The sequence below is a fragment of the Camelus ferus genome, chromosome 13 (assembly GCF_009834535.1).
Source record: "Camelus ferus isolate YT-003-E chromosome 13, BCGSAC_Cfer_1.0, whole genome shotgun sequence".
Classification (NCBI taxonomy): Eukaryota; Metazoa; Chordata; class Mammalia; order Artiodactyla; family Camelidae; genus Camelus; species Camelus ferus.
In genome coordinates, this window is record NC_045708.1 from 18,974,479 (window position 1) to 19,000,877 (window position 26,399).

Genomic DNA, 26,399 nt, shown 5'->3' on the forward strand with positions numbered 1-26,399 from the left:
CACCGGCACCTACTATATGCCAGCTTGCGCCAAGCACTTTCATTTCCCTTAGAGGCTCTTCGCACTCTGCAGCCCACAGTTTGCATAGGAGGAAATTGCAGCTCAGAATAGTTAAGAGACCTGCTTAAGGTCACACAGTGGTAGAGCAGGAACTACTCAGGGTATCTGAAGACAGCCTTCAATCCTTCCACTACCCTGGTTCTTAGAAAGCTCTCTAACTTTGCTTTCAAAGTAAGTTCCTGTCAGCTCCTCAGTGGGCCGGTTGGGGCTGCTACTTACTCTGCAGATGGGGCAGCCGAAACTCTGAGGGACTGCTGCCAGCTCTGGTTACTGGAGTCACGGAGCAAGTCTGCAGGGGAGCTGGGGCCAAGCCCCAGTCATCTCCCACCCGCCAGTTCTGCTCTGGGTTTGCTGAAAGCACAGGCTGGGCCACGTCTCTGGGGAGCCAGGAGTCCAGGCCCGGTTTTGCATCAGGCCCTGTGAGAAGGTGTTTCCTCCTCCTCAGTGGGGCAGCAGGTCTGCTGGGCTGCCGGTTGAGTCAGCCTTCATCCCTCACTGCTCTTCTCCTGGTCCCTGAAACTCAGCTGCCAGGGGAGCCGGGGTTACCCTACGAAGGTGTCCCCTCCATACTGGACCCCTACAGGTAATACACCTTAGGGCTGGGGGTCCCCTGCGAGTGTCCTGAGGGGCAGGGACAGCCACCTGGTATCCTGAGCACCCTCTAGGACTTTGGGGTGGGGGAGGTGGAGCATGTCCAGTGCTGGAACAGCCAGATAGATGGACAGACCCTTATACTAACCAATGGGTCTGTCCCATCATGTTGAAGCAGAGTAGGGGGGACCAGATACTGGATTCTGCCCCTGGAACGAGAGGGTACTGCAGGGAGAGGGGTGTTGCTGGGGACCCTGGGCTCAGATCCCCAAAGCGCAGCCCAAGTTGACCTACAGGACAAGGACAGGATCAGTTCTGCGGACCTCCACCTCCATAGTCACACATAAAGACCTGGTGGCCCCCGAGACACCAGAGCATACACCACAACACACAGCCCAGTCACACAACAGACAGTGTAGGAGATACACACATGCGCACACACCACACAGTGCTGCCACACAGCAAGTCATTGAACATACCACATGGCCAACAGTCACCCATGCAGCACCACACTGTGACATGACACAGACACACATGCAGTGATACAACATCCACACCCACAAAGTATACGGGTACATAGATCCCACAGGACGCAGACATGCCTGCCGAACTGAGACTCACAGTGGCACGAGGTAACACAGGGACAGCCACATGGGCTTCCCCACTATACCACAGAAGAGCCCCAAACAGTGCGTCCGCTACACCCAGGACCAGCACACAGTAGATGTTCAGGAAATACTGTTAACATCAGGCACACAGGCATTCACACAGCGCTACACACGACACCTGGTAGAGACACCCACCCACCTCTGGGGTGAGGATGGGGCAGCAGCGGGGAGAGGGCTCCCTCAGCTGACTCACTGACTCAGCTGGGAGCGCATAGCATGGGCGGTGGCCACAAGCCAGGACTTGCCTGCTGAGCGTCCTCTTCCCATCTCAGCCCTGCCTGGTGCCCCAGGTGGGAGGGGACTGGAGGGGAGGGAGAGGAGGAGAGACCGCCCAGTGGGCTCAGGCCATGGCTCTGCCCACATCCCAGGCACGCGCCCCTTGCCACGTCCACACGCCCCTCAGGGCTGGACAGATATTTTCCTTCCGGAGTCACCGTAGTACCTGAGCTGCTTGGCAGCACTCAGCCTCCACCGCCAGGACCCCAGCCAGGTCCCGAGCCGGGGCGTGGGGAACCCATGTGGCCAGAGCAGAGGAGCCCAGGGTCTCCGAGCAAGAGGGCCGGGCTGGCAGCAGGGGCATCCCTGGGCTGCAGGCCTCAGTGGGAGTGGGTGCAGTGGTTACCTCCTGGGGAGGAAGTTGGGCTGTGGGCTGGGGAGGAGGTTGCCTCAGACAGGAAGGCCAAATGGGGCAGGGTGGAGGTGAAGGGTGGAGGAAAGACCCAGGTTGGGAGATTCCCAGGGCAGGGGGCGAGCAGATATGCGTGTGCGCCTGTGCACCTGGCTGCGTGTTTGTAGGTGTGTGTTCCTCCTGTATGTGCAGGTGGATTTCTGCATTTAACTTGTCAAACTTTTACCAGCGATCTGTTTTGTGCAAAGTTCTGGCTTTGGGGGTGAGGCCCTGTCCCTACCTTTAAGGAGACCACAATCCAGTTTGAAGAGGTAGTGTGTGTGTGCGAAAGTCTGTGTGATTTGTATATGCCTAGGGACGTGCCTTTGTCCCCAGGCTTATTCTTGTACCGGTGAACCCACCTGTGGGTCCTTGTCTGTCTTGTGTACACACGCCTGTGTGCAGGTTTAAGAATATGTTAGGTCCATCTCTTGGTCTGGATATGGGTCTGGGCCTTCGACTGCATAGGGGCCTGTACAGGGGAATGTGCATCCATGTGCCTCTTTGTACAGGTGTCAGTGTGCATGTGTGACCCGGTATGCATCTCACTGTGGGTAACTATCTACATATGTCAGTGTGCGTGCATGTATGTCTCTGTACACGTCTTTGCGAGTGGCCCTGACTATGTCCATGGGCCACTATATGTGTGTCCACAAGTGCATCTCATGCCACCTTGATCTCAGTCTTCCTGGGCTTGTACCCTGCCCACCACCTGGCCATATATTTGGGCAGAAAAGGGCAGTCGGCCCCAGGCTGTGCCCTGTACATATGCAGGGCTTAACCTGACCCTTGGTCTGCCCCCAGGGAGCCACACGTGCCCAGCCGGGGCACTGCCCCAGCTGATGCCCCAGAGGGGCCACCCATCTCAAGAGGGCCTCTGGGCCCTGGCTGGCCCTTTCATGGAGCGTGAGTCAGATCCTGAGGCAGACGGGCTATTGGACCTCAGCTTCCTGACAGAGGAGGAACAGGAGGCCATTGCCGAGGTCCTGAAGCGAGATGCCCACCTGCGCCAGCTGGAGGAGGGACGAGTCAGGTGAGGCAGAGCAGGGGAGCCCAGGAGGAAGGGGCCTCAGGCCCTGGGGGGCTTGGGTGGCCCCCCACCATGTCCCCTTCCACCATGGAGCCTGTCAGATACTTGGGTAGGTCTTATATTTGCCCATTGGTCCCCTCTACCCTTGGCCAGCTCAGCTCATCACCTCTCCCAGGGTGGCTGCACCAGCTCCTCTGCCAGCCTCCCTGCCTCCAGGCCCACCCTTTCCAGCCCACCCGTCATGCTGCAGCTGGAGCTCTCCAGGCTGGTCCTTCATATCTCCTCCTGAGACCTCTTGTGGCTCCTCAGCATCCCCTGTCAGGGGCAGGCTCCTAAGCATGGTCCACAAGGCCTCCTTGGTTGGTGCCTGCCAGCCTCTCTGATCTCATCTTCCACCAGTTATCCCCACCCGCCAACACACATACACAAAGTGTCCACTACAGCCATCCAGGCACTCCACAGTCCCTGAACACACCCTTCACTTCTATACTGTTCTTCCTGCCTGGAAGAGCACAGTGGCAGAGGAGCATGGGACTTAGGAGTAGTGTTTGGGGACAGACAGATACCTCTTACCTTGTAATCTTGGCACCACTCTCCTCATCTGTAAAATGGGGCTAAGAAGCCCTATCTCACAGAATTAAGAAGGATTATTCACAATCATTTAATGAATTATAACTCATTTTCTTTACCAATTTGTCTTTAAGAAGCAACTCAAATGGTACTTCTTCTCGGAAGTCCTCCTGGATTCCTACAGGCAAAGCTGGCCCTCTCACATTTATCATGGCTCCTACCTCACTATATTGTACCTATTTATTCTGGACTCAATCTCCCCACCAAACTGAGCTCCTCCAAAACAGAGATCAAGCTTGATTTGCTGTTATATACCAGGCCCCAGGTACAGGGCCTGGCACAGAGTGGGTGGCAAGAATGTTGATTGCATGAATGGTGACAGCCACACGCTCCCCATCCTCTAGCAAGCTCCGGGCCTCGCTGGCAGACCCTGGGCAGCTGAAGACCCTAACAGGGGACTGGTTCCAGGAAGCACGCTCCCAGCGGCACCACCATGTCCACTTCGGTTCTGACCTTGTCCGAGCCTCCATCCGCAGGAAGAAAGGCTCCAGGGGTGAGAGGAGATCCCCAGAGTGGGGCAGGCCTTGCACAGCCCACGGCACTAGATGTATGTGGACAGGGAGAGAGGGACTCTGGTTTCAGTTCCAGCTGCCCCTGGTACTGTGTGACTCTTGGGTGGGCATCACCCCTCCATGGGATATGGGAGGTGAGTGGGCCTCTCCAAGGGCCAGGCATCCTGAGAACAGGGGTTCACAGAACTTCTCACCTGGTGCAGGAGGCCAGGCTCAGGGCAGCAATGGCGAGGCTGAGGCTGCTGAGAAAGAGGCTGAAGAGGCACTGGAGCCCAGGTGAGGAGGTGTGGCAGGGAGTGGAGGGTGCCTACCAGTCATCTGGGGCCCATCCCTGACAACCACCTCTCCCTCCTCCCAGTCTCCCCAGAGATGAGGCCACCCAAGAGAAGCTCAGTGAGGCTGAGGTGAGTAATAAGTGACCGAATAGGCTAATAAGTGAACCTACAGTGTCCCTGGAGTGAAGGTGGGATATGCTGGGGAAAGAGCTCAGCCTGAGAAGCAGGACACCCTGGCCTGGGCCTCTATCATTCTCCTGTCAAATGGGGGTGTGGACCCAGCCTTAAAGGGAAACTCTGAATCCAGCTATTAGGGGCAGAGTGGGGACTGAGCTGGCAGAGGTCCAAGACTCAGATGCTACTGTCCCCCACCAGTGGGACCTTGGGAGTCAGGCAGGGCAGGCCCTGAAGCGTGAAGGGGTGTGAAGTACAGGCCAGACTGGTTCTGCAGCTGGTTGCCAGTCCTGCCCTGAGGGCTGTGCAAAATCTGAAACTGGAGTAGCCAGCTGGAGCCTCTGACCTCTGACTCCATAACCTTTGACCCCCTTTACCACTAGCCCCTACTGTTACTTCTACCCTCTGTTTCTTTTAGGGACCTGATTTCCCCTCACCATATGTCCCCCTAAAGGCTTCAGAAGATGAAGAGCAGCCCCAGGCCCAGGAAGGTGAGCGGGAATGTGTGTGTTGGCATAAAGAGGTTTCAGTGATCAGAGGTGGCTCTTAGTGACCCCAACCACCCATGTTCACCGTCCTCCTCCCCCTCCCCCGCCCCGCATTGGGGATGGGTAGGTGTGGTTTCCATGGGCAACCCCAGAGCTGCACTGGGGCCTGAGTGGGGGTATAAACCAGTCCCTGAAAATTTGCTCAGGGGCGGGCAGGGTAAGGGGCTCGCTGAGCAGTTTATGCCCCACCCAGCCCCTGGCCCAAGGGGCGCTCTCGTCTACGCCGCGGAGGAGGCGGACCCGGAGCCGGAGCGGCTGTCGCGAGGAGAGGTGGAGCCGCAGCCCCCTCCAGCCCAGGTAGGCGGGAGCGGCCGGCAGCTGCTCTCAAGACCCGGACCGGATTTCGGGCGGGGAGTGCCGCTACCCAAGGCGCCGAGCCTTCCGAGACTGAGAGCGGTCGCGGGAGGGGTGGGGGGGAAAGGGGCGCCGCCGTCACTCCCCGTCTCCCCAGACCCAGGCGACGTCCGAGATCCAGGAGAATGGGGAGGAGGCCCCGGGGCTCGACCCTTCACTCGACCGCATGCTCAGCAGCAGCTCCTCCATGTCCAGCCTCAACTCCTCCACGGTGAGGGAGTGAGGGAGAGGGCCTGAGATGAGGTGGGGGATGCCTCCCTCCGCATATCCCGACCCGTAGCCCCTGCATCACCCCCTCCCTTTTCCCGGACCAGACACTCCAGGCCCCAGGCAAGCTTCCTAGTTATACCCCTCCATGCCCGCCCCATCTGAACCCTCCGCGCTACCCCGCCCCCAGCCCCGACGTGAGCTACCGCAGCCCACCCTGACCTCTCCACCCTCCGCCCGCAGCTGAGCGGCAGCCAAATGAGCCTGTCCGGGGAGGCGGAGGCAGGCGCGGTGCAGGTGCGCGGTTCCGTGCACTTTGCGCTGCGCTACGAGGCGGGAGCCGCCGAGCTGCGCGTGCACGTGATCCAGTGCCAGGGCCTGGCAACCGCCCGTCGCCGCCGGTTGGACCCGTGAGTTCCCAACCCGGGCGAGGCGGGGGCGTGAGGGAGCGGCCCTCACTGCCCAGCCTCACTGCTTTTCCTCCTCAGTTTCCTCATCTTCAAAATGGGAATGACGTTCTTGGGCGGCATGGGGGTTGGGTGAGATAACTCCCTATAGAGCGCTGCACAAAGCCTGGCACGTGAAGCTGTGTTCCGGCCTGTGGCTGGGGAAGCCCCGCGACAGGGGAGTAGGCGCTGGAAGGGCCTCCTTTACCTCCAATCCTCACCTCCCCCGCCCCAGCTATGTCAAAAGCTACCTCCTCCCGGACAAGCAGAGCAAGCGCAAAACATCGGTGAAGAAACGGAACCTGAATCCGGTCTTCAACGAGACTCTCCGGGTGAGGCTGCGACGACCGAGAGGGCCCCCATTAATGAACCGGGCACCTCTTCCTGCAGGGGGACGGGTGGCAGGGACAGCATGATATCTTCATTGCCTTCTGCGGACGGAACGGCAGGGAGGCCCTAGCATAAACGTGCTCTCCAGCGTTATCAGTCTAGAGATGGGCATGGCGCTAGTCCAGACCTCATTAATGTCCTCTGGGGCTCCCCAGGATCCCTTCCTGAGAGGAGTGTGGTAGGAGAAGCCCCAGCTAACACTCCCGCAGCACTGGAAGCCAGGGCCATCGACGCTGCTCCATTAAGGCGCCCCTCCTGTCCCCAGTACTCTGTCCCGCAGGCCGAGCTCCAGGACCGCGTGCTGAATCTGTCGGTGTGGCACCGCGAAAGCCTGGGTCGCAACATTTTCCTGGGCGAAGTCGAAGTGCCTCTGGACACGTGGGACTGGGACTCCGAGCCCACCTGGCTCCCCCTGCGGCCCCGGGTGAGCAGCTGACCCGCATGGGGGTACCCGCGGCACAAAACTGACTTTACTACACTGGGCTTTCCCTCTCAGCCTGTCTTCTGCAAAGCCTCCTTCAGCCTCGAAACCTTACGGCCCCATGGGAAGCTCTGGGCCCGGACGGCAGGTTCTGTGGGGGTGCTCAGATTCCCCAGGCGGTTCTCTCGGGAACTGCCCCGACAGACCCCCGCGGGGATAGGCAGGGCCGGTGGGTGTTTGGAGACTCCTCCCTCTATGGCCCCTTTCCCTAGGACCCTGTCCTCGCCCCCTTGACGAGCCCACCTCCCGCAGGTCTCGCCCTCTCCCGACTACCTTCCCAGCCGCGGGTTGCTTTCTCTGTCTCTCAAGTACGTCCCCGCCGGTTCCGAGGGTGAGTGACCATCCGCGAGAAGCCAAGCTGAACCGGCCCTGGGAGGCAGGGAATCCCTGTCCCACAAGGGTAGGGGGAACTCTGTCCGTGGGGCTGGACCTCAGCCGAGCCTCTCCGCAGGCGCAGGACTACCCCCGACTGGGGAGCTGCACTTCTGGGTGAAGGAAGCTCAGGACCTCGTGCCTCTGCGCTCAGGATCCCTGGATACTTACATCCAATGGTGAGGAGCATCGGGACCTCCCCTTTGCCTGCCTTTCTCCTAAAGTGGAGCTCACTGCCTCCAACAGATTCCTTCTAGTCACCCACTTTGATTCTGCAATCTGAGGACAGCCTGAGCTTTGTCTGGGGACAGCCTGAGCAAAGGCCTTGAGTCAGGAGAGTTGAGGACGACTTTGTAGAGCTGCATTTCAGTGACTGGCACCTAGAGGAGTTGTTGGAGAGCTGAGGCTGAGACCTGGGAGGTCTCAGGGGCCCTTCAATGGAAGACCTGGAAGGCCAGGCTGTGGGGCTTGGCGCTGAACTTGCAGTTCAGTGGTTTTCTTTGTTGTTTGTTTGTTTTTGTTTTGGGGGGGAGGTAAATAGGTTTATTTATTTACTTATTTATTTTGTTGGAGGTACTGGGGATTGAACCCAGGACCTCATGCATACCACACACTCTACCGCTGAATTATACCCCCCACCCCGTAGTTTTCAAAGTAAGCTTCCAGGGAACTCAAGGGGTGCCTTCAGGTGCGGCCCCACCCTCAGAGTTAAATGGAGGTAGGCTGATGAGATTCTGAGTCCCCAGCCCTGATTCAACCAGAGACATTGTTTTTCTTTTAGGTTTTGTATTTCTGAGCAATATTTTGTCTTACAGAAGGGGCTCCAAGGCTTTAAGAAGTTTGAAAACTACTTCTGGGGGGCCACGAAGTTATTAAGCTAAGGAATAGCAGAATTGCATATCAGAGACTTCACTCTGGGGCCCTGTGAATAGGAGCTGTAACTTTCAAAGGCAGGAGATCTAAGAGGAGGCTGGTACAAATGTCCCAGGGTAGCAAGGGTTTGAGGCCAGTTCTCAGACAGGAGCCAGAGGACATGGACATTGTGAGGGCCTATGGGTAGGACTCATTGGTTGGTTGGTTACTGGTTGGTTCTGGGGAGTGTGAGAGGGTGGCCACTTGATGCCAGCCCACCTCCCCCACAGCTCAGTGCTGCCTGATGACAGCCGGGCCAGCCGCCAGCGGACAAGGGTTGTGCGACGCAACCTCAGCCCCGTATTCAATCACACCATGGTTTACGATGGCTTCGGGCCTGCTGACCTGCGCCAGGCCTGTGCTGAGCTCTCCCTCTGGGACCATGGGGCCCTGGCCAGTCACCAGCTGGGGGGCATACGCCTCAGCCTGGGCACCGGTGAGTGGGGCAGATCCCTGGGGGAAGATGACACTAGGAGGCAGGGGCTTAACTCTTGGCCTTGGGCACTTCTCTGCCCTTTCCTAATCTTTGGTGTCCACTGAGAACTGGGGGTGATAGTGCACAATCTGGACCAGGCAGGTGTTCCCTGGGACCGGGGGTGGCCAGAGTGACCTTGCCTTCCACCCCTGCCTGCCCACATCTAGGCAGCAGCTATGGGCTCCAGGTGCCCTGGATGGACTCCACATCTGAGGAGAAGCAGCTATGGGAGACCCTCCTGGAGCGGCCATGTGAGTGGGTGGACGGCCTTCTGCCCCTCAGAACCAACCTGGCCCCCAGGACATAGCTGCCCTACAAGCCCTACAACACCCCTCTTTCTGGACCCCCATCTCAGAGCCTGCCCGTGGCTAAAGTCAATAAATTCTGTTCTAAGAAACAAGGGGCTGATGTCTGCTTGGGGGCAGGAAAGAGCCAGGGAAGTGAAGGGTGCCAGATGAAGGAATTTTAGACTCAGACATAAAGACCCTAAGGAACTAATTCCAAGACCCCTCCCCATACTTCAGAAATTGCCAAGGTCCAGGGGTACCAAAGTGTTCTGTTTCATAGTCTTGCCTGGTGGTACTCAGTGAGCTTGGGGTGTCTCTGTTGTTGGTTCTTCCGACTAAGGTTAGGCCTGGGCACTACCCAGCCTCCCACCCACCTGGCCTCTTCCAGTTGCCCCTGGGTCCTGGGGCAGGTATATCAGAAACCTCTTGTGTTTTCTCCATTCATCCATCCTTGGGTCTGGCCTCTTGTCTCTGATGTCCTCATTCAGCCTCCTAGGGGCTAGGGGGAACTGGCGTGGATCTTGCTCGCTGTGCCAAGATGGCTCTCCAGATGCGGCATACCATCCCTCCCCTGAGGGGTACCAGGCTCAATGTGACTCAGCCAGAAGAAGGCCCTGGGCTCTCTCTGGTACCCACTGTCTGCCTAATGACCCCTCTATCCCCAAGGGACCCTGGTATCCCTGTAGTTTCCAGAGAGGAACCCAGGCAGGCCTGTAACTAGGGGTAGGGGAAGGTGTCAGGATCTGGCCAGCATGAGACCATATGTGTAGGTTATCCCTGGAGGGCCTAAGACATACCTGATGCGTGTGTAGATGAGGTCATCTCTAGTGGCACAGGTCAGTAGCGCATGGAGGGTGAAGCTGTGGTTCAGTAGCTGGTTGTGTACATAGAAACAGGGAGAGGTAAAATCAGAGAAAGATGGGTCCAGAGACTCAGGAACTAGCTCTGTTCTACTACCAACATGCTAAGGCAGATCACACTCCTTTCTGGGCCTCAGTTTTCTCATCTGTACAATGGCTGGGGTATAGTAAGTGCTTATTCAGTACTGAGATGCTCTGTGTCAGAGGGGAGAAAGTGAGAACAGCTCAAAGATGGGCAGAGATGAAGTCTTGGTTGGTGGGGGGTCAGGTATAGCCAGCATTCTCCCCCTCACCATCTGGATGGTGCCTGAATCCACCTTCAGTTCTTGTAGCCACTGTACCAGGCCCTGGTCCACTGTGAGAGCAGCTGTCAAGGAGAAGTCAGGTGGTGAACCCCAGGGTGCCTTTGTCAGAAGCTGCCTCAACCCACCATTAGCATTCTCCAGCCAGGTCCCACTCACCTGGGGGCTCTGAGGTCAGAGCACAGGTCCTGGCCTCCCCACTGACCCGCTGTAGGGCTTGTTGCACCAGGGCCTGGCACTTCCGTTCCTTCTCAGCCAGGACATCTCGAAGCCTGTTGGAAGGCGGAAGGCAGTAGAATGCAGGGGGAGAAGGAGTGAAGCTCATTCAGAGGCTGTGGGTGAGTCCCAGGAGCTGTACCTGTTGGTCTCTGCTCGCAAGAGGCCCAGCTGCACCATCAGAGGTGGGGTGTCCTGCTTGGGTTCCCCAGGGCTCTGCTGGTCTGGGGTCTCTTGCTGCTTCGGCTGGGACTCCTCTTCTTTACTGGACTCCTCGGACCTCAGTGGGACTGCCTCCTTCTCCGCCTCTGCCAATCCAAGTGGGGTGAGCTCAGGCAGGGCGAGAACACCCATTTAGGACCCCCAGACATTGGCAGAGGGCGTGGGGCTCTGGGAATGGGCCAGGCAGTATCAGTTTAGGAGATATCCATTTGGTCACATGCCAACCCCATCTCCCTTGGCACTGAGTCAAGCTAGGCTCCCACTGTCCACCCCTATTTGTGTTCACCATCCCCCAAGGAACACAGCCTAGCTCTCGGGCAGGCAGGCAGGCTCCACTCCTCCACCTACCTGGGGCCAGCACAGCCAGGGCTGTCCGTACAGCCCGACTGAGCAGGGAGTCCAGCACGAACATCCAGTGTGGGCGAATCTGGCGCCTGCGGAGGATCTGCTTCACCTGGAGTGGGAGAAAGAATGCAGCTGAGGCTGCTGAGCTTCAAATAGAGGTAGGGCTTCTGTCGGAGGCAAGTGGGGTGGGCAGACCCGGAGTGGAAAGAGGGGCTGGGAAGTTAGGGCCGGGCAGATGTCCCTTTTCCGATGGCTCTATCTTCATAGGGAAGACATGGAATCATGCAACATCAAGTCCTTACATATTCTCAAGCACTGGGAGTTCACTGCCTCTTATTGAGTAGCCCTAACTGTGAGAAAACGCCCTCACCGCATCCGGGAAGGCGAAGAGTGGTCCTTGCAGAAGCTCAGGCCCAAAGCCCTGGGCTTGAAGCTGCTCTTGCAGCGCCCGCAGCTCCTGGGCCAGCTGCCGGCGGTTGGGAGTGTGGATGTGTGCCCCGAGGCAGCGCAGTAGCTGTTCCACATAATTCCTCTCCAGACGGGGACCCTGAGAAGGAAGAGAAGGGTCATCAGCAGATATACCCACCTGAGCCAAGAGAGATGCTGTTGGAAAGGTGGGCTGGAGGCCATCGGCAGGAGTCCTGTCGGTGCTTGACCAGCAGGGGGCGCTGGGGCGAGCCGCCCACCTGTTCCTGCTCCAGACTCAGATTCTCCGCCAGCGCCGGCAGCTCCTGCTCCAGCACCGTGGCCAGCATGGCCCGGCGCTTGCTCTCTTGGTTCAGAAGGCTCACTCCTGAACTCTCCTCAGGGGACGCGGGCTCCTCGACCGCAGACTCCTCGGGCACCCTGAGTGCAGTAAAGAGCAGACGATGGAGGGCAGGCAGCAACCCTGTCCAGCCATCTCCACCCCCCGAGTTTGAATCCTGGCTTTTATTTTGATGCCCACCTCACAAGGATAAGAGAGAATAACCCAGTGTTGAGAGGGCATGATAAATACAAGGAAGAGCATTTGGGAGGGGGGCACCAAACGTCATCCTTGCATGTAGTCAAAGTGCCCAGGTCCCCTGGAGGGAGTACACCGAGACAAAACCAGATGAAATGAACCCAGCCCGAGCCCCTGGGTGCTCACCGGAGGTGGCTGGTGTCCCCATAACTGAGGCAGCGCTTGGGGGGACTGGGAGGATGCTGAGAGGGTGCTTGAGGGCGAGGGAACGTCTGGGACTGAGAGGCTGAGTCAGCTGAAGGAGTGGGGCTGGCTGAAGGGGCATCTGAGGGAGGGAGAAGGCTGTCAGCCTGGGCCTTCATGTAGTATTTTCACCACTACAGCTCCCCTGCCCTCACCCCAGTGTGCTCACTCCCTCCACCCACTTTGTACCTGAGGGCCTTAGAGCATGTCGCGGGGAGCTGGGGCTGCGGCTCCGCTTCCCAGGCTGCAGGAAGGGGTCCCCCAGCAGAGCTTGAGCACTGGCTCGGAGGCGGGGGTCTGGCTCAAAAGTTTGGAGGAGGAAGGCTTGAGCCTCGGCTGACAGAGAACTGGGCATTGGTGGATGCACCTTGTACATGCCCACCTGGGAGGGGGGCAGGGAGGGGAAACAAGGGACAAGTTTAGAGGTGTTCAGGGCCCAGACTGTCCCCACTCCACCTCATGAGCCAGGTCCTAAGGGTTCTCACCTGAAACATGGCAGCCTGTGGGCTCCCTAGCTCATGGAATGGTGGGCGACCTGTGGCCATCTCGATTACAGTGCAGCCCAGTGACCAGATGTCCGCCGCCTTCCCATACCCTCGTGGGCCCTGATCAATGATTTCTGGGGCCATATACTGTAGGGTCCCTAGGACAGGAGCAGTAGCAATAATGCTCATCTAGGCTTTGTCACTGTTGGAGTGGCAGGGCCTCTCTCATCCTCCAGTCACCTGCTCCCACCCTGAACTCTATCATCCAAAACAGTTTCTGCTACCACCCCTGGTCATTAAGCATCTATCCTGAGTTTCCTCATTCATTTTAGGCTCCATCTCATTCCTGGGCTCCATCACCCAGAGTAGGTGCCGCCATCTGTCCTGGGCTGCATCAACCACTCTGAACTCTGACTCACATCAACACTTCTGGGCTCCATTTCAGGCACTAAACTCAACATCATCAGCTATCTAAGCTGCAGTTCTGGAGTCTATCACCTCACCCCTGGCTCAATCACCTGCCCTGGATTCCACACCACCCTCCTCATTAGGACTCTAACTCCATGCCCAGGAGAAACACCACTCCCTGGAGCACCCCAAGAGTTCTCTGTCCCATGTCAGCAACCCCACTCACCACCCTACACCCTGTTACCTGTGAAGGTCTCAGTGCAGGGTGTGATGCCTGCTAGCCGCTTGGAGGTGCCAAAGTCAGAAATCTTGAGCAGCCCACTGAAGGTGTTGATCAGCACATTGTCCCCCTGAGGAGAGTGGACATTGTGATCAGCGGACATCAAACTGGGCTCCTGGACCCTATCCTGAGATCTCATCTCCTGGGAACCCCAGCCTGACACTGCCTCTAACAGTCTCCTCCCCCTGCCATCCCACTACTGCCCCTCTGGGAGCTGGCTTCGGATCTAAACATCTCCCCTTCTCTAGGGAACCTCCCTGATGAATTTCCCACCCTTTGCAAAGAGTCTGCCCACTTAGTCTAAACTGCCAGCCTCTGTCTGGGGCTGTATCTCTCCCTCCCCCTCCTGTCCTCCCCCACCCCAGCAAGCTAGAGTGGGCCAGCTACAGGCTGACCTTGATGTCTCTATGCACAATACGGTTGTCGTGCAGGTAGCTGAGTCCCTGCAGGATCTGGCGGGTGTAGAAACTGATAGTGCTTTCGTTGTCCTGCAGAGGTCCCCACACTGAACGCAGCAAGGAGGACAAACTGCCTGGGCAGATGTAGTTCAAGGTCATTGTTGGCACCCACCTACTCCAGCCGACGGCTCTCTGCTCAAGGCCCAGGCATACTAATGCTATGGCCTAGACGCCATTACCCAACCTCCAGGTGTCAGCTAATTGTGGGCTACACCACCCACACAAGCTAGGGTTCATTCTCCCAAAGGGGGCTCCACCCCCATGCCCCACAACTCCAGTTCCATTCCCATCCCACGCAAGGCAGGTACCTCCAGGCACTTCCTCCATGAAGATCTTGAGGTAGCCGCCCTGACTGGCTGAGCCCAGATAGCGCACGATGTTCTTGTGGCGCAGGCGTTTGTGCAGAGCGATCTCCTCATGCAGTGGCTGAGAGAACCTGGGGGTGGGGTGGGGAGAGGAACAGGTCAGACGGAGGCAGAGATACTTTCTCAACTCCAGCCCCCCACAAGGCCAAACCCCCAGGATCTACCCCGCCCACAAGCTCCCAGACCTTCCGCACCTTATCACCCAGCCCACAGGCCTCTCCAGATGGTAGCCCGCCCGCCTGGTCCCTGCGGTTCTGCGCACAGTCCTGGGCCCACTGGGCTTGAACTCTCGCTTCTATGACCCCCTGCACTCGGGTCGACCCCGGAGGCACTTGGGCATCCGCGTCGCCCTTGCCTACAGTCCCGCGCACAGGACACTCTTAACTCGTGGTCCCGCCCATTTGACCCCGCCCACCTGGTCCCTCGAGAACCCTGAGCCCCGCCCGCGCGACCTTGGGCACCAAACCTGCTGTCCCGCTCCGGGATCTCCTTGATGGCGATGCGTACCCGCGTGTGCCGATCGCGGCCCGCGTACACCACCCCGTACGTGCCCTTGCCCAGCACCAGCCGCTCTCCCGACTCCGTGTACTCATAATCAAACTGCGGGGGCGGATGAGATAGGGGATTCAGCAGGGCGCTCTGCCCTTTCCCTTCCTGGAGCTGCACCCCCCTTGCTCACCTCCAGCACCTCCCCCACGCTCTCTGCCTCCTCCGCGGGCGCCGTGGAGTCCGGATTCGTAACCAAGGCCTGGATCAGGCCACAGAACCTGAGGGCGGAGAAGGTCAGATTAGTGGTTGAGGCAACTCTTAGCCGAGAGCAACTAGGGAACATGTTCTTTCCTTTCCCTCAATACCCCGGCATCCCGGCCCTCAGAGCACCCCGACCCGAGGGACTGCGCGCACCACTGGCAGTGCCCTCCGCTGGGGAAGCACAGCTGGACGTCCTGGGCCGGGGGAAGTGCGTAGAGGAAGCAGCAGCGCTCATCCTGCTTGGAGACGCTGGGAGGGATGAAGAACCCCAGTGAAGTCGGGGCTGCCCAGCACTGCCACCCAGCCCGGACCTCCCCAGGTCTTGCTGCTCACCTGACACCACTGATGGAGACAACTGGGAAGGTCCAGCTGGATGGAACGTCCTGTGAGAAGAAAGGGGTCCGAGGGGGTGCTGGGGACAAGGAGAGGAGTCTGGGGATGGGGGAAATGTTCAAGAGAAAAGGTCATAGATGTCAGTAGGGGCAACTCACCGGCAACTTCACCTGTGAATTGGGCTCCAGCAGGCTCAGGGTCACTGCGTTCACGGGGTTTGTACCCTGAACCTCCAGCCTGGCTGGCAGAAGCACCTTGTTCATCTCTAGGACCAGCACCTGCAGATGATGGAGGAGAGGGGTTGGTCAGAAGCAGCCTGCCCCTCTCCCAGGTCCCATGCCCTACGGGCCTCACCAAGCACTGGTCTCCTTGGGGACAAGTGGTCTTGAGTGGCTGGCAGGACTGTAGCAAGAAGTGGAGCCAGAAGTGTGCACAGTGTGGGGTTTCTCCAGGTGGCTCTAGCGTGGGTCTGAAGTGCTGGTACAGCAGGAAGGTTTCCATCACGGACACCAGGTACCTGCAGACACAGCTTTATCCTCAGCTCAGCCCAGGCACCAGCTAGCACTGCCAGGGAGAGTAGACTGGCTTGGATGCAGCCAGAATGTGGGCATTGGGTGTCATGGGTGCTGGTCTGGAACAGGCTCAGGCTAGATGCCAGTGGACATGGGTGTAGAAGCTGACAGCCTAGGCCAGGCTAAGACTGCAGAAGGGGCCACCTACCATATCGGGGCATTGAGCTTGTACAGCTGCTCTGCAGCCAGTGCCACCTGGGTGAGGTCATTGGCGAGGATTTGAGCTCCCAGGTAGAAGCCTACATCCCAGTAATACTGCATCTTCTCCACACAGCCTTTTCGGGCCAGCAGACAGCCCAGCTTCATGCCTGAGAGAGAGGAGCCTGGGTCATAGTGGATGTTGTTGCAAGTTTGGGCAAAGCCCAGGTGTAGACCACAAAATTCATGTGCGCAGGAACATAGAAATGGGTGAAAACTTAGGTATGGCCAGATCTCAGGTGGGAGTAGGAGTTCAAGCACAGGTGAGGGTTAGGAAACAAGTGTATGTGGAATTCAGTGTGTAAGGAACAGAGGTGTGGGCTCAGTTGTGGGCTCAATGGCTCATGAGGGCCCTGGACTGGACAGGTATGAGGACCTGGGTGTGGGTTCAGGCAGAACAGGTCCAAAAGGGGATGGATAGGGTCAGACCCAGCTCCAACCCAATGTCCTCTCTCCCTGCCCTCTCCCAAGGCCCCTCTGAGCCCCCGTGGGTTGGGGGTTAGGGGTGCAGGATTGTGGCTCACCTATAAGCCTGAGCTCCTTGGAGTCCTCAAAGCGCTGGCCGGCAGCAATGAGGAGCACAGCTGCATTGATGCCCGAGTGGAGGCTGGGCTCTACATCAAAAGCCTTGCGATACCTGGGGTGAGGGTTGGGGGACACAGGGCTGGACTGATGCCCACAGCCCCATCCCTCATCTCATTAGCACAACCCATGTGGGCCCCTTACCAGTGATATGCCTGCTCACGGTACTCAGCATCCTGGAAGCCAGAGCTGAAGAACATGTCCTTGTAGACACGGCCACACATGCAGTACAGGTCAGGTGCCACCAAGCCCTCAAACTGTACCAGTGGCAGTAGCACGGCCAGTGCCTTCTCACGGTCCCCAGGCCTGTTCCTCCTAGGGGAAGGGGAAGATAGGCTGGGGACCTGCCTGATGGCCCTGCCCTACTCTGTCCAGGAACCCCCAGACCCTGAACAGCAGGGACCCTTCCAAGGGTCTGACAGTCATGAACCCAGAAGAGCAGTGACTCTGGTCAGCACTGACCTTCCTAGAGGTAGTGACCCCAGATGGAAGTGGTTCCTAGCTGCAGTGACTCTGAGGAGCAGTGGAAAGCTGTGACCCCTCCAAGGGCAGTACCACTACCCCACCCCACCCTAGGCAGCAGGAACAGAAAGATAGGGACCATTTGACATCAATGTGACCCTGGTCAGCAAATTCCCTGTACAGCAGTGGTCCCAGATGGCAATGACCTCACACAGCAGAGACCCATGTCCGCATGTGGCTATGACCTGCGCCGTGCTCTGCCACCCACCGGTTGAGGGCAAATGTGTAGTGGAAGCAGACGTTGTGCTGCTCGGCCACATCACAGGTGGGCAAGGCCTGCAGTGTCTCCACCAGCTCAATGATGGCCGAGTAGTCCTGCATGAGGGAAGAGCACACAGTGGCCTGATGGCCTCTGGTGAGTCCGATTGGCCCAAGACCCTGAGGAAAATCCTGATCTGGGGCCCCTTCCCACCCCTGACACCCCATTTTCCCACGCACCATCCTCTGCACACTTCCCTCAGGCCCAGTATGTAGTGTAGAAACCACACCTTACATAGAGAACATGCTGTGTGCCCCAATCTCCCAAATACCCTGGGAGACAGTGACATGATCATCCCCGAATATAAACAAGGAAACCGAGGCTCAGAGATGTCAGATTATTTGCTCAGAATCACCAGTGAGCCAGTTGTACAGCCAGGAGCTGAAATCCCATTTGTCTGACACTGAATCCACTGTCCCGACTGCCAGCCTCTCTGAGCACCACACACCTGCACATCACGGTAGGAGAGCAGCAGGTTCATGATGATGTCGGGGGTCAGCAGCTCCACACTGTCCAGTCTCCGCTGCAGGCGAGCCAGCTCCTGCCGCAGCTGCTGTCCGCTGAACCGCTCCCTAGCCAGCCGGATGTCCTGCCGAATGGTCTCCCGGAAATAGCCACTAATGCACATAACAGGGGAGGGAGAGAGAGAATGGCAGGGCCTGTTTCTCAGCCCCAGCCCCCTGTACCCTCACCAGCCTCCTCCTGGTGCACCTTATATGGGGCCCCATTACCAAGAGTCCGTGGGCGTGGCCTCCAGCAGGCGGGCAAGCCGGCCCACCAGGGGTGTGAGCAGGGCCTCAGTGCCCACCCCAGCTGGTACTAGTCCATCAGCCAGGCCCCTCAGGAGGCCTGCATCACCACACAGCACCCGACCGGTGGCTGTAACCACATAGGGGATCAGCGTGTAGCTGCCAATGCAATCCTGGTGGGAGGGAGGCAGGCATCAGTAGAGGTCAGAGATCAGTACTAGGTTAGAAAGGGGCAGTGAGGGGGTCAGTGGTCAGCACCAGTAGGGACTGGAATAGCAGGGAAGGGGCACACTTCATAAAGGGAAGCAATAGGGAACAAAGGGTCTTATGGATGTCAGGGGGCATTAGGGAGGGCAGAGGGGACAGACGAGGCCAGGAAATGTAGTGGAGGTCAGAGGTCATAATGGAGGTCAAAGGACACACTGGAGTGAGGGATGGATTCTGCTCACCGAGTTCTTCTGGAAAATGTCCTCCTGCAGGGGACAGACATTCAGATACTGGTATTCTGGTTAAGGCCGCCCCAGCCCTTGGCCCACCACTACCAGCCCCCGGCCACCTACCCTCAGGGCCTGCAGGTCAGGGAGGTCTGCCTGGGAGCAGAGGAGCACGTTGTTGGTCATGCTGAAGCTCTCTCGCACGCCCAGGTGGTAGAAGAGGGAGGGCTGTGCCAGGGAGCTGCTCACCTCCAGCACCACCACATCTGAGGGCACACGGCAGGAGGCTCTGAGCCCTGAAGCCCAGCAGGGGGAGAAGGAGCCTGGGGACCCATCCTGGCTCAGCCTGCCTTCCCATGTGACTCCATCAGGGTCCAGTTTTGCTCTGGGCCTCAGTTTCCCCTTTTAGAGTCCCTCTGGCTCTTATACAGAAATTACATCTGTGGTATTGCAAGAAGAGGAGGGGAACTCACCTGACTACCATTCACACCCCACTGTTTAGAGCCTGGGGACACTGGACATGGAGAAGGAGAGGCTGTGCACCAGCCCACAGCCTGTTCCAAGCTATTCAAGAGGCAGGAGTTGTGCAGATGTCCTCTTCTCTGGATGCTCAACCCAAGTCTCTTGAAAGGGGCTGGCACCAGCAGTGTGCTGTGCGTATACACGTGTATACACACATGCCATGTGTGTACAATGCTGTGCCTGTGTGTGTGTCTGTATCTGTGTGATAGTGTCTGTGACAGCCTATGTGAGTCAACATATATGCGATTTGTGAGTCTATGACTGTGTGTGTGTGTTTGTGTCCTCAAGGTCGAATCAGCCTTCATTTTTTGGGCTGAGATTTTATGCAAATACGTTTATTGGGCTCCTGGATGAAAAAAATAAATATCGGGGGCGGGGCATCCGGGTTGGTGGGAGGGCGGGGTGACCCGCTCGGAATAGCCGCCTTCTGGCCCCAGTACCTGACCGTCCGACTCAGCCTCCGGTCCCACCCAGCTCCACGCATTCTCTCGGAACTATGGGAGCCTCATAACTTAAGCTCCCTCGCTTAGAATCCAGCGCAGTTGGGTCCCTCTGTTTCTCTTTCTGCCTCTTTAGCCTAATCTTCGGAAGCAGTATGCTAGGAACCCTGAACTACAGCCCCGCAAGTGCGGCGCCATTCCCTAGTCCAAGTTCCAACTCCCAGGATCCTCCCTCATGAGCTCCGCGCGAGATCATCCTGAGACTGAGTTCTTCAAACTCCACTCCTGATATACCACACCCTGTCCCGTTCCCAGCCTCTCCCCAGTCCTAGCCTCGCTCCCTAGGCACGGTGCCGACTCGAGAGCTTAAGCTCCAACCCTGAATCCCGAGCCGGGCCTGGATCCGCTAAATCCCTGCCCAAGCCTGGTCGCGCTCCAGATCCCCTAAACTTCCCTTTTATCACAGCCGCGCCTCGAGCCCCTCGTCTTTAGCTCACATTATGGTCCCATAGCCCGGGCACCCACCTCGGGGTCTCCCAGGAGTTGCCGAGACACGCCCCCTTCGGGCCCTCCCCAGCCCCCCCCAGCCCCCTAAGCCCCGCCCCTGCCCCGCCCCCAAACATGCTCACCCGCGTTGTAGAAGGAATCCAGAGCCGCGGTGTCTCCCAGCGCTAGGGTCCCAAAAGGCAGGCTGCACAGCTGAGGCCGCGGCCGCGGTCCGGGTAGTTGCGCGCAGGCCTCACGCAGGCAGCGCAGGGGCAGCGGCTCTGCTTCGGCTCCCGGCTCGGGCTCCACCCCGGGCTGGGGCTCCCGGGTCAGCACGTAGACCACGCTGAGCGGCCGGCTTCGCGCGCAGCCCCGGCCGGGGGATGCAGCGAGCGGCCGGCCCCGGCTCAGCGCCTCGGCCAGCGGATCCTGCCAACAGCTGCCGGCGCGCTCCAGGGCTCCGGACTGCGGGCACGGCCCCGCCATGCGGGGGCGCTCTGGCGCGGGCGCCCGGCTTTGGGCACCCGTGGAGGGACAGGAGCCAGAGGCGACAGATCCAGGGATCTTAGGATCGGGAATCGGGTCGGGATCGGTAATCTCCTACGGGATCTTAAGTTCCGGAGATCCGGAGTACAGCCGAAGGTCCCGTACCAGGAATTTGGTGTCCAGGACGAAATCCAGGCTCCGATTTACAAGGTCCTGAGGATCTGAAATTGAAGGTCCCGGGAATCTAGGGCATCCAGGGATCCGCCTCTTGGAGTCACATAGGGGGATCCTGGGAATCCGTCCGTCTGTGCCCACCAGCGCCGGCCGCTGCTGTCTCCTGCCCTCACATGTAGGCCGGGCCCAGCCCTTTCCCGGCCGACCGGGAAAGCTCCACCCTCGGCCTTGGGGCAGCACCGCTCCCTAGCGGCCTGGGACTCGGCCTCTTCCCTCCCTCCTCTCCCGCCAGAATCTCTGAGGCAGGCTGCTTCCGGAACAGCCTGTGCCCCTGTACACGGCAACCATTATGGATTGCTCACAGCAGGCGCTTATAGGATGTGTGCCCAGGCCAGGGCTAAAGCAGAAGTGCGAATTGCAGGCCCTCTCTGTTGAACAAATGAATCTCCAGAGACGTCAGGGTGTGTAGAACATGGTGTAGAGTGCCTGTTCTCCAGGGCCCTGTTGTGCAGGCAGGGAGGAATTGGAATGGAAGAAGTCTGCTTCTTGGCCTGCAAGGAGCATGGGACTCTGCATCTGAACCCTGCACCCTTTTGCCAGGAGGCTGTTTTCCCCAGAATCCAGTCGGCTATGGAGCCCTGGTGACCTTTGACCTCCACCCAGAACATGACCATAGGACGGGAGAAGAGTCCCCATGTAGATGTTTCTTTACCTACCTGAAGGAGAATCCCAGGAACTCCAGCTCTTGGGTACAGCAGCTTCCCAGCTCCAGTCCCCAAGAATCCCTAACCTAGTGTGAATTAGTGAGGCAGCAGCCTGGTGTAAACCTCAGTGGACTCTGAAATCAGGAACTGGGAACTTAGAGAGATTGAGTAACTTGTCCAAGATCACTCAGCTGCATAACAGAGCAGGATGCAAGCCCAGGACTACTTGTCAGACTGCAGAGATCAGATTCTTACCCATTTATTGCTCTGCCACTTTCTAGAATGTGACTCTGGCAAATTAACTAACTGCTTAATAAATACTCGTTCAGTAACTGCCGTTTCACTGTCTTGTTGCCCAATGGAAGAAAAATGTACCTTCCTTGGTTTGACTGTGAGTTCCCATCAGCCCCTAATGGGACAGGCAAGAAGTAGCAGAGAATGAGAACTTGACTTACAACAGAGCCTGGAAAACTGACAACTTATAAGGGACAGGCAGGAGCAACAAAGAGAGTGAGATAGCTGTGCAATTCCCACCACAAAACTATCTACTGGTAGGACACATAGGGCCCAAGAGTACTGTCAGTGGATGCTTTAATCCTTCCAAGTCCTTCGCTAAATGCTTCTCTGGTGTCCTCAGCTTGCACACCTCTAGAGACGAAAGCCTCACTACCTTTTTAAAAAATTTTATTTTTTAATATCTCTTTTTTATTTTATTTATTACTGTATTATTTATTTTATTTTGGTGGGTGAGGGGAGGTAATTAGAGCCTCACTACCATTTGAGGCTGACTCTCCCATCTTCCTGACTAGAAGGAAGGTCTTCCTTGAAAGAAGCTGAAACCCGTATCCCTGCTCTGCACTCTTGAGTTTCTCCCAGTAACTGAAAGAGGCTTGAAAGCTAGGAAAGGGTTAAAATGATTTTATTTTTAACATGTGGACAGGAGACTAACAGTGGTTAGCAATGGGGAGGGGTAGCCAAGGGTACGGAAGCTGTAGAGGAGAGATAAGGATGCTGGCTACCCGGGTGCCCTAGGGGAGGCATCATGTGAACCCTGCAGTAAGGGTGGCCTATTCCTTGGCCTGAGGCCCAGTTGATACCATAGTTGTGGGCGGTGGCTTTGGACATCCAGTAGATTGAACTGATAGCAGGATCCGCACCACCAGGCACCATGGATAGTCACCTCGCGGTTGCTCCTACTTGTATCCTGGCTGGCATCATAGGTGGTAAAGGGCCTCCCACCATGGAAGCTCAGGGAGTCCCCTGGCAGGAAGGGGATGAGAGGCACCAAGGTGCCAGCACCATGCCTGGCACCCTTGAAGAGATGATTTCACAGGAGCCTCAGAGAAGCTGTGAGGTGGATATTTTCAGGCCCCATGAGAAAACAGCAGAGCCAAGGAGCAAGGATGTTTGCTCAAGCTCACTCACTAGTCACAGGGGTACTGGGACTTTGGCTCAGGACTGTGGCTCCAAAACCACTGGCTCTTACCCCTGCCTCGTCCCTTCCCAGAATCCCCAGCTTCCCTCTTGCTCCTCTGTCTCTTCCCTCATCAGCAGTTGGATCAACGCTGCCAGGAAGAGCTGGGAAGGACTTCTCAGATGGCTAGGCAGGAAAGGGGGCTCCCCTGGGGCACCTCCTCATAACCACTTCCCTCTTTCAGGTCTCTCAACAGTTGGTGTTTCTCTGAAAAAAGTCTTTCCTGGTTCCTCTTCCAAAGCAGATAGCGTTAACACTCACCAGAATCTCAAACGGCTCCCACAACCTCCCTCCCTGCCTCCTTACAGGTTTTATAGGGGAGGAAACTGAGGCTTTGACCCTGGAGGGACTTGCCCAAAGTCACAGAGTTAGTAAATGACAGAGCTGGATTTAAACTCAGGATTGTTGGCCTCCAGAGCCCAGCTTCTTCACTCCTTCACTCCTTCACATCCCTGTCTGATGATTGCTGTTTTGCAGATGAGGAAACTGAGGCCCACAGAGGGGAAGGAAGTGCCCTGAGTCATTCCTGGAGGCCGTGGCAGCAATGGGAAAGGATCCAGCCTCCCTCACCTTCTTTTTCTACTTCAGGGCCACACCTTTAGCTCACTCACCTGCAGTGCCCTCTGAGAACTTGCCCAGAACCAGCTGGTAGTGATCTGCCTCCCTGAGGAGACGGAAGGCCCCACAGTGAGCAAAAGTGCAGTTGCCTTTAAAGTCCTCCAGCTCCACCCACAGCTCCCAGGTACTTGGGCAGACAGGGAAGAATCCTCAGGTCCTGGGTGGGGAGTCAGAATGCCAGAGGGATGCCCATCAGGCTCCCTGGACATCGAGAACCTACTCTGGAGAGTAAGCTGGTGCAACCTCTCATTCCCCAGCCAGAAATCAGAATACTGGCTCCCAAAACCTGATTTGTAGGAGGACAAAGAGTGGAAGAAATCCATGGAACCATCCTGTCACCTCTGGAACACCTAGGGAGGCAGAGAAGGCTAGCATAGCAGCCATTTCTCTAGGCTGAGCATGGGATGAGGAGAAGCAGGGGCAGTGGCAGCTGAGAAGTGGGTGTGCTGTGAGGGGTGGGTGGACATGTGCCCCTCTCTCTTTTTTTTAAATTAAAAAAAATTTTTAATGAAGGTACTCGGGATTGAACTTAGGACCTGGTCCATGCTAAGCATGCACTGTACCACTGAGCTATATCCACCCACCATGTGCACCCTCTTTGGATTGAGAGCTTGTTGATAAAGTGTGTGTCCAGGTGAGCCTTGCCTGTGACTATACTGATGAACTCTGCATGTCCTTATTAACTCTTACTGACATTCAACTTCACGCCGCAGCCTCGAAAGCCCTGGGAGGACTGAAATGGTAGAAATATTATCCCTGCCCTTAGGAGATGGTCAGTTTTTTTTTTGGGGGGGGGGGTCACATTCAAAATAACATGCTTTAATTTTTTATGATAAAACCAAGATATTAGAGCAGAGAGGTCACCTCCAGAGGCCTTACCCTGATGCTCCCTCTGAACCCCACTTTCCTCTTCAGGCCAAGCAGTCCCCAGGCCCTGTAGAGTTTCTTTCCTAAATATCTTTCAGTCTAAGAGCCTCTACTTCCATTGCTGCCACTGCCCACCTGCTTGTTCTGGTCGGATCCCTACAGCCTTCTTAACTTGTGTCCCTAACTCCATTCTGGTCCCCACTGCAATACATCTCCCTTGGTGCAGCCTGAGTCTTCTTTCTAAAACATAAGTCTGACCTGGTCCCTCCCTTGCTCAAAACTCTCCCATGGCTCCCTATTGCCCTCCATGCTCCTCAGTCAGCCATTCAGTGCTTGGCCCACACCGATAGACCTCAGCCCACCACTCACACCTGCTCTCAGCTCATTCACACTGTCTCCCCACGCCTTCTTGTACTCTCCGGCCTCCCTGCATTTGTCTTTCCCTCTGCCTGAATGCCCTTCTGCACCTCATATGTCTTGAGAACTTCTACATAGTCTTCAAAGCCCTTTCAAATGGCATCTCTTCTATGAAGCTTTCCCAAACTTCTTCAGGTCCTCTGGGAGCTCAGTAATCATTTGTTAGTGAATTGTGTTAAAGAATGCCTTGGCTCCAGTAGGCTCTGGCTCCCCCTAGGGGCCAAGGGGAAGGCATGCCCACTGGGCCTGACCTGCAAGTCCCTTCTCTCTGGCACTCACCAGCCAGCCGTCCTCTGTGCTGTCCATGTGACAAAAGACAGGGATGGTCCCATCCTTGGGTAGGCACATGGTAGGTAGGTAGATGGTACCAGCTGCTCAATCCTGGCAGCTCCTGGGGCCTGGGGAAGGAGAGAGGGACTCAGGGGGGCCCTCAATTTACAGTTACTCCCCAACACAAACCCCAGGTAATGGAGTAGGCCAAGTGTGGGAACCCAGGAGTCCTCTTGACTCCTCTGGACCCCTTAGGATGGGTTTTGGGGCAGGCTGGGCCACGCCTGGTGGTCCACCAACACCCCAGCACCATCTGATTCCAAGTGCCTGGCTCCTCCAAAGGCAGCCTCACCCTCGTGGCGCTGGAGCAGTTTCCCTGGGTCTCCTGCCCCAGGCAAAGATGAATGCTGGCTCTGAGGTCTGAGTACCCCCAAGGGAATACCCATGACCCACCAGAGGGGAGAGCGGCTGGCCCTTCTTCTAATTCTCCCCACTGCTCCCAGCCTTCCATCCCCCGCTGCAATCATAGCCAACTCCTGAGCAGCAGCCAAGCAGAGACATCCCTCTCTCTAGTTCAGGGACCGAGCAAAGAAAGGAGAGGAGACTCCAGTCCCACACAGTCACCAGGCTCACCCTTGGGGCCCATCTTGCCCAGTGGTCCTGATTGCCCCGAAATCCCAGAGGCAGAGATGCCTTAAGTCCCATCCCATGTCTGGAGCCAAAAAAACAATGAGGGATTTGGAGCCAGAAGTCAAATCTCAGCTGCACCCTTTACTGGCTCTGTGAATAAGGGCAAATGACTCCTCTCTGAGCTTCAGTTTCTCTCTCAGCAAAATGGGGATGGTACCACTTACCTCACAGGGTCAATCCTAGGATGCTGAGTGTCCAGCCTGGAGCCTGACACACAGTAGGTTCCTTGCCCCTTCGTCATGGCCTCTCAGCACAGACTGTGATTGCTGCATCCCCACCCTCCCCAGTTTACCCCAAGTTCCTGCCCCACCCGCTGGCTTTTCTCACCTTGAGGACCTGGAGCTCTCTATTCCCCAGAACTTCCTAGGGCACCAGGTAACTTAGCAGGAAGACAACCTGGCTGCCTTCCAGTTCCCTGGGTTCTGCAGGGAGACATGGGCTGGGTGGGCATGGGGGGAGTACGCATGTCTCCCACAGACCCCGCTGCATTTCTCATTCCCTCTCCCAGATCCTAGCTGGCAGGACACTTGCCTCCAGAGCTGACAAGGGTTTTCACCATTTGCATCTATTTGCATACATTTTTGTGCAGAACTCAGATTATCAAACCCCACCCCGCTCCTTGAAGCTAGTGAGCCTGGGTGAGAGA

General features: G+C 57.2%; 3 protein-coding genes across 8 annotated transcripts; 1 reads left to right on the top strand and 2 right to left on the bottom strand.

Moving 5' to 3' along the window:
* Positions 1–490: 490 nt before the first annotated feature.
* Positions 491–9,192, top strand: SYTL1 (synaptotagmin like 1). 5 transcript variants are annotated; one of them, XM_006173693.3, is made up of 15 exons: positions 491–643; positions 2,791–3,019; positions 3,991–4,139; positions 4,362–4,434; positions 4,517–4,562; positions 5,026–5,098; positions 5,349–5,452; positions 5,607–5,720; positions 5,960–6,126; positions 6,398–6,494; positions 6,818–6,976; positions 7,286–7,364; positions 7,485–7,584; positions 8,548–8,753; positions 8,960–9,192. In XM_006173693.3, exons 2-15 carry the CDS (start codon positions 2,829–2,831, stop codon positions 9,097–9,099), a joined length of 1,698 nt encoding a protein of 565 aa, XP_006173755.1. In that variant the 5' UTR covers positions 491–643; positions 2,791–2,828; the 3' UTR covers positions 9,100–9,192. The 5 variants fall into 5 exon arrangements, with proteins under 5 accessions (XP_006173755.1, XP_032351506.1, XP_032351503.1 ...); XM_032495612.1 differs by lacking the exon at positions 491–643 and adding an exon at positions 1,663–1,809; XM_032495613.1 differs by lacking the exon at positions 491–643 and adding an exon at positions 1,903–1,924.
* On the bottom strand, positions 8,175–20,953 carry MAP3K6 (mitogen-activated protein kinase kinase kinase 6). Of its 2 annotated transcripts, none has more exons than XM_032495610.1 (29): positions 20,197–20,953; positions 18,732–18,871; positions 18,621–18,644; positions 18,154–18,344; positions 17,871–18,039; positions 17,372–17,505; positions 16,786–16,956; positions 16,584–16,696; positions 16,010–16,169; positions 15,644–15,806; positions 15,448–15,567; positions 15,290–15,339; positions 15,110–15,205; positions 14,886–14,973; positions 14,673–14,806; positions 14,150–14,277; positions 13,779–13,915; positions 13,348–13,453; positions 12,696–12,853; positions 12,400–12,592; positions 12,154–12,292; positions 11,711–11,870; positions 11,395–11,571; positions 11,028–11,133; positions 10,600–10,765; positions 10,401–10,513; positions 10,233–10,306; positions 9,877–9,953; positions 8,175–9,650 (listed from the first exon to the last, which is right to left on the bottom strand). In XM_032495610.1, the coding sequence occupies exons 1-29, from the start codon at positions 20,537–20,539 to the stop codon at positions 9,572–9,574; spliced, it is 3,909 nt and encodes a 1,302-aa protein (XP_032351501.1). In that variant the 5' UTR covers positions 20,540–20,953; the 3' UTR covers positions 8,175–9,571. The 2 variants fall into 2 exon arrangements, with proteins under 2 accessions (XP_032351501.1, XP_032351502.1); XM_032495611.1 differs by having other exon boundaries at positions 17,372–17,478; positions 20,197–20,952.
* A 1,418-nt stretch (positions 20,954–22,371) lies between these two features.
* On the bottom strand, positions 22,372–25,709 carry FCN3 (ficolin 3). Its single transcript, XM_014559901.1, is given in 6 exon segments — positions 22,372–22,549; positions 22,551–22,677; positions 23,503–23,636; positions 23,726–23,859; positions 25,073–25,191; positions 25,688–25,709. Coding segments are annotated over 6 exon segments (714 nt in total).
* Positions 25,710–26,399: the final 690 nt, after the last annotated feature.